Source organism: Serinus canaria, chromosome Z (assembly GCF_022539315.1).
Source record: "Serinus canaria isolate serCan28SL12 chromosome Z, serCan2020, whole genome shotgun sequence".
NCBI classification, from domain to species: domain Eukaryota; kingdom Metazoa; phylum Chordata; class Aves; order Passeriformes; family Fringillidae; genus Serinus; species Serinus canaria.
Window position 1 is genome coordinate 29,729,100 of NC_066343.1, and position 5,864 is coordinate 29,734,963.

The 5,864-nt window shown below is 51.4% G+C and overlaps 1 protein-coding gene across 1 annotated transcript; it reads left to right on the forward strand.

The window, feature by feature from the left end:
- The first annotated feature begins 306 nt into the window (after nt 1-306).
- Nucleotides 307-5,530, forward strand: LOC103821265 (serine/threonine-protein kinase PAK 3-like). The gene is made up of 6 exons (XM_030237573.2): nt 307-1,548; nt 2,698-2,810; nt 3,334-3,451; nt 4,103-4,202; nt 4,632-4,814; nt 5,399-5,530. The coding sequence occupies exons 1-5, from the start codon at nt 1,519-1,521 to the stop codon at nt 4,649-4,651; spliced, it is 381 nt and encodes a 126-aa protein (XP_030093433.2). The 5' UTR covers nt 307-1,518; the 3' UTR covers nt 4,652-4,814; nt 5,399-5,530.
- The last annotated feature ends 334 nt before the right edge of the window (nt 5,531-5,864 follow it).

Sequence of the window (5,864 nt, forward strand, 5' to 3'; positions counted from 1 at the left end):
TTTTGTGCAGGCCATCTGTGCTGCAGGGCTGCTTGTCTTGCTGCTGTTGTTTCTGAGGTGGTGCTGGTGCAGTGGTGTTGTTGTTTCCTGACTGCCTGAGTTGAAAGGGCCCAGTGTCCCAGAGAGTGGGGCTGCCTTTCTGATCTGCTGCAGGCTGGGATCTCTTTTGAAGTGAGCATCTTTCCTTGGGATTTTCACAGAGATGCTGGTGAGCGAGGGAGATCCTGAGGCTGAATACACAGAACTGGAAACAATTGGCAAAGGGTGAGTGCAGCCACAGTTCCTTCTTCCAAGGGGGGCCCTGTGCATTTTGCTGGTGTCACATCTCCCCAGAGTGAAGTCAGGCAAGCTCCAAAGCTGCTCAGACACTGCGTTAGGTTGATGCCTGATGACCTCTCAGTACTGGTCAGCATTTATAGCTGTGGGGGGAAGGCATGGCAAAGACACCTGGATGCTGGCAATGTCTTTTCTGCGGCAAAGAGCAGCACCTGGCAGATCTCCTCTCCCTCGAGTGTGTTGCCTCTGTTTGCTGCTTTTCCTCACAGAAATCGTTTTTACCTATCTCAGAAAATTAAAGAATGCATGGGAATGAAAGGAATGGACACTTCCTTGCCTCAAAGGTGGAGTTAGCAGCTGACAGCTTTTAGGGAGCAGCTCTGGGTAACATTTCTTTCCAGTATTTTGCTGAAAAGAAGGTTCAGGGGTCAGGATGACCAGCACCTAGTCTAGAAGCCAAGAGCAGAAATGAAAGCAGCAGCTCTCTTCTGTAGCTGAGGTGGCAAAAGGCAAAGCTTCAGGGCAGTGCCCAGTGCCAATGCGCTCTCAAGGAAAAGGCATCATCTGCCTGATGGCAGAACCCTCGTGGATCCTGTGGGGTTTAGGCCTTTCCTGCAAAGAATCCACCAAGCTGTTCCCTTTGAAAGCCGGCTCTGCTGACTGGAAATGGGACTGATTTGCACCTTATTCTCTGTGAGAAGCCAAATGTACAAGAAGTCTCCAGAAAAGTAGAGTCCTCCCTGTGTCTTGTGCATCGTAGACAAGCAGCTGCCAATGGCTCTGGAATCAGAACATCCCTGTGTAAGGATCCTGTGTTTTGAGGTCTTCTCCATTTGTGTGAGCAGCAATGGAAGCCTTTCCCTGCTCTGGCTGTGGCTGCAGCTGTGGCTGGACACTGATTTCCTTGTAAACTGGAGACGGGATCAGTGTCCAGAGGCTTTCCTCCTATGTCTGTTACAGGGCCTCAGGCTTCTCAGAAGGCCTGAGTGGTGGTGCTTGGCACACAGACTGCAAGAAGAGGTGAGAGAAGGCCCAACTGGCAAGTTCCTGGAAAAATCCCACCCCTGCACAGATACAGAAAGAGAAAAGGGAGAAAAGACCCAGATGAGAATCTGTCGTGTTCCATTTACTGTTTGCCCCAGGACTTTTTTCCCATTGGACTTTAGTGACCTGCACTTGCAGGGACTAAAGGACTTCTCTCTCCGCTGCTGTTTTGTTTCCTAGGGTTTTGGCACAGTGTGCATGGCAGTGGAGACTGCCACAGGAGAAGAGGTAAGCGTCAAGTAGCGCCACAGCTTCTGCAGCTATCGAGTGCCCTCCCCTCTGCTGTGAGCTGTGCCTGAGCTTTGGGTCGCCAGTAGAGCTTTGCTGCACAGGCCAATGCAGTGCAGGGCAGTGTCCGCCTGCCAAATACAGTGGGGACAGATTTTGTCCTTCTCAGCTGCCCCGGGGCATGCAAGGAGGCCAGGCGGTGTCTGTCACAGGAGGACACGCTGGCTGGGTCTGAGTGCCCAGGTGGTGTCTCAGAGCATGGCACTGCTCTTTGGGGCTGCAGGGTTCATGAATTCTCATTTCTGGCTCTAAGCAAATACATTCGAATCGTGCTGGTAGTTCTGTAGCCACCTGCAGTGCTGCTCTTGGAACTGTGCTTGGAGAGAGAGAGAGGTCTGCAAGGAGTCTCTCAAGGGCCAAAGCCCTGTTTAGAGCTTGGTGTATATGTCTAGAAGATCAAGGCTGGGTTATTACTTTTGCCAGTCAGGCAGTAATTGCAAATGTCAGTGGTGTGAAGGAAAGTATGCTACTGGAAGGAAATGAAAATTCCTGAAAGTGAGAAAGTTCTAGGGCTATGTTTTTTGGAGGTGTCCTTAATGATATTCTCATCGTCACAGCTTTTTTCCTTGAAGTATGTATGGTTGTATTTTGTATGGGGAATAGCTCTCAGGATGTTTTTAGGACAATATTTTATCTGCCATGTCTGTAAGAGTTTGCTTTGTAGTTGTGCAATGGAGAATGCCAGTGGTTGCTGGAGTAATGATCAAGCCCCGTAGAAGTGCCAAAGTTTTCCCAGCAGTTTTGCTCCATTTTTACTGGCACCAAATGGCTTCCTGCTTGCAAGAGGTGTGTGAATGAAAATGGGAATGAGACCATGGGGAAGACTTCTGGGGGAAGACTGGCCCAGGGCTCAGTGAGTGTTGTTAGAGCTTTGAGGTGGAGAGCTTAGACTGTGTTTCTCCCACGTTTACAAGGCAAAGGGTGTGTGGCTCTTTGTCCTGGCAGGTGCCCAAGCACGTGGTCTGATGTCCAGTCCCAAGGCAGCTTGGCCCAGCCCAGCACTATCATCCCATAATCACTGTCTCTGTGTTTCCCTGGTGATCCTGTGCCACAGACTTCTTTGGTTCATGGTTTTCTATGTTGTTTTAGGTGGCCATAAAGAAAATTAGTCTCGTGCAAGAGAGTGGCAGCGAGCTGTGCCTGAATGAAATCCAGGTGATGCGTGGCAATAAGCATGCCAACCTTGTGAACTATCTAGACAGGTGAGTGGTTCTGCTGTTCTGCCAGGAAAGGTCATTCACATCCTGCAAGCCAGAGGTTCAACCACTGCTTTGGCCGCTGGCAGAGGATGGAGCTGTTAATTCCCGTTTCTGGGCTGATCTACAGCATCTTGGGAGGAGATTGCATTGGGGCTGCGTTAATCTTTCCTGACATACCGAGTTTGAAGGGTGCTTTCAAAGACCAGACTGGTCCCCATCTTACTGAGCCACCAGCCTCAAATTTCCTGTCCTCTCTACCCATTGTTATGTTGGGTTTGGTGTTTGATTGTTTCCCCAGGCGTCTGAAGTGCTGACCAAGCACTGTAGATTGTGTTTCCCTTGGCCTGTTGCGCTGGTGTGGATACCAAGCACTCTTTTAGACTGCCCAGAGTTCAAGGCCTGTAGAGCGTAGTGAATGACTCCTCACTTCCTCCTGTCTTCCTCAGAGACAGACACAGAAACAAGAATCCATCAGGTCCTGTAAGTGTGCGCATTCATCTCCAGGCTGTTTTTTCCTCCTTTTCAGCTACCTGGTGGACGAGGAACTCTGGCTCGTGATGGAATACATGGATGGAGGTTCCTTGCACGATGTCATCAGGGAGACTCGTATGGCAGAAGGAGAGATAACAGCTGTCTCTCGGGAGGTAAGGGATGGCGCTTCTGTTTCCTATACCTTGGTCGGGATGGTCCTTCCACATGGGTGGTAGGGAGAGGAAAGTTTTCATCTTCTGAGCCTCCTTTCTGCCTTTCTCTTATGACTGGCAGTAGCAAGAGCATCTGAAGTGCCTGCCAGTGTCCCTGTCCTTCTTCTTGTGTGTTTGTGTTTGCCTCTCTAAACACTCGCCTGGAGCCTGTGTGTGCTCTGTGCTTTGCCCTGGAAGGGCAAAGAGGCTGGTGGCGAAATGTCAAACAAGTGGCAAAAACAAAGAGATCATCACAGGACTCTCAGAGAGCTCAGCCTTAAAGGAGATCTTTGCACCCAAAGTGGTGTTTGGAACTGCATCCACTCTTGTCTGGCTAGAGAGAGCACAGCCACTGCAGCAGTGCTCCTTCAGTCTGTGTTTGGAGGGCACTGGCCAGAGGAACAAATGCCCTTTCTCCTTTACAAGCAAACACAGCCTCACTTAGAAAGGCCCTGCTGTCCTCGTGTTGGAGCAGCAAGCTCTTGCCCTTGCCAGCATGCTGTCCTGCCATGGCTCAGCATTCCCCAGGAATGTTGCAGTGTTGCAGATGTGCCACTTCCCTGCTTGTGGGATGAAATCCACTTAGGCTGGTGTTTCTTTTTCCTCTCTCAGTGCCTGCAAGGCCTGGATTTCCTTCACTCCAAGCAAGTGATCCATCGAGACATCAAAAGCCACAACATTCTCCTGGGTCTGGACGGATCTGTCAAGTTGGGTGGGTGTTGTTGGCCAGGCTCAGCCATGGCAGGCTGCGGTGTGGGGCTGCCTTTGGGTGGCTGCTGGTTCCCTGCAGTGGTGTCTGTGGCAGTGCAGGCTGCCCTGCTGCAAGCACAGAGCACAGCCACAAGGGGCAGGGAGGTGTTGCTGGGAACAAGGGCTCAGGAGTGCCTTTGGGATGTGTGTGTGTCCCTTCCCAAGCAAGGCACTTACAGTGTAAAAGCTTCAGGGGACTAAAAGGCACTGCCTGAAACTGGGGGCTTTTGCTAAGTGGACAATTCTGTATTTCCTCAGCTGCAGGTCTGAGGAATGGCAGCATGGCCCCTTTATGGCAGCTGGGTTCCACACTGCCTTCTTGGACATTGGAACTGTGGGGATTTCTTTTGTTTGCTTCCCTCATTCATGCTGGCTTGTTTTTTCTCCTCAGCTGATTTTTCGCACCGCTGAGTAGAGCAAACGGAGATCAGCTGTTGGGACCACTTACTGGATGGCGCCAGAAATCTTCACCAGGAAGCTCTATGGCCCCAAAGTGGACATCTGGTCCTTTGGCATTGTGGGCATCGAGATGGTGGAAGGAGCGCCTCCTTACCGGATGAAAACCTCCCGCACGGTGCGCTGCAGCTGCTCTCAGATACTGCTGTCACTCAAACAAAATCTGCTCCCAATCTTCTGCCTGGGAAGCTTGCTAACACCTGAAAATGATAGGTTCCAGGCTGCACAGTCTCTCGTGCTCCTTGTCCAGATCATCCCCTTGCCATTTCAGTGCAGGAACAGCACAAAATATTGTGAAGCCTTTTGCTCCACAGAAGCTCTGCCTAGGGGAGCAGTGAGCAGTGCTGAGCTGCATTTTATGGAGTGATCCTAGCAAACAGTAGAGTTAGACGAAAGTCCGTCTTCCAAAAGGCCTGTAGAGCTGTTGTCAGTGCTGAGAGAAGCCAAGTGTGCTTTTGCGGTGGAGCTGCTCCTAATTCCATAAGGCAGTGAAATCAGGGTGAAGTCAAGAACCTTTGCATATTGGACTGGCTATGGCTGCCTCTGGCTGTGGGTTCTTTCAGTAGGAATAGGAAAGGTATCTCCCTGGCTCTGGCAGGGAAGAAATTGCCACCAGAGAGTGGAGCCTGTCCAGTGGGGTCTGTGTGAGCAGTTTGGAGTGTGAAGGAGACAGGCAGAGTGTGGCATTTCCTTCTTCTCTAGGTTCAAGAGCTGATCAGCAGCGGGGCCAGGCCAAAGCTGCAGAAGCCCAGGCAACAGTCTGCGTGGCTGCGAGACTTCCTGCACTGCTGCCTGGAGAGGGACGAGGACAGGCGCTGGTCTGCCCAGGAACTCCTGCAGGTAAAAGGCAAAGCGGCTGCAGGCTGCGCCAGCTGCCCGCTGCCAGGGACTCCTCATCTGCTCAAGTCCAAGGCGTCTGCTAGGCCCTGCTCCTAAGAATCTCCAGTCTGGGGGCTTTTCAAAGGAAAACAGAGGAGAATCCTGGCCTAGGATGCCTTGGAAGGAGCCTTTCAGGGTCACCTAGACCAGATCACCTTAAGCTGAAGACATCTGGATTAATGGATTTGTGGGGTTGGGAGCCATGTTTTCCTCTCATAGTAAGATCCTGGAGGTGGAGACAGAGGTGCCCAGAAAGCCCTCCTTTCTGCTTTCTGTATCTTTCTGGTAG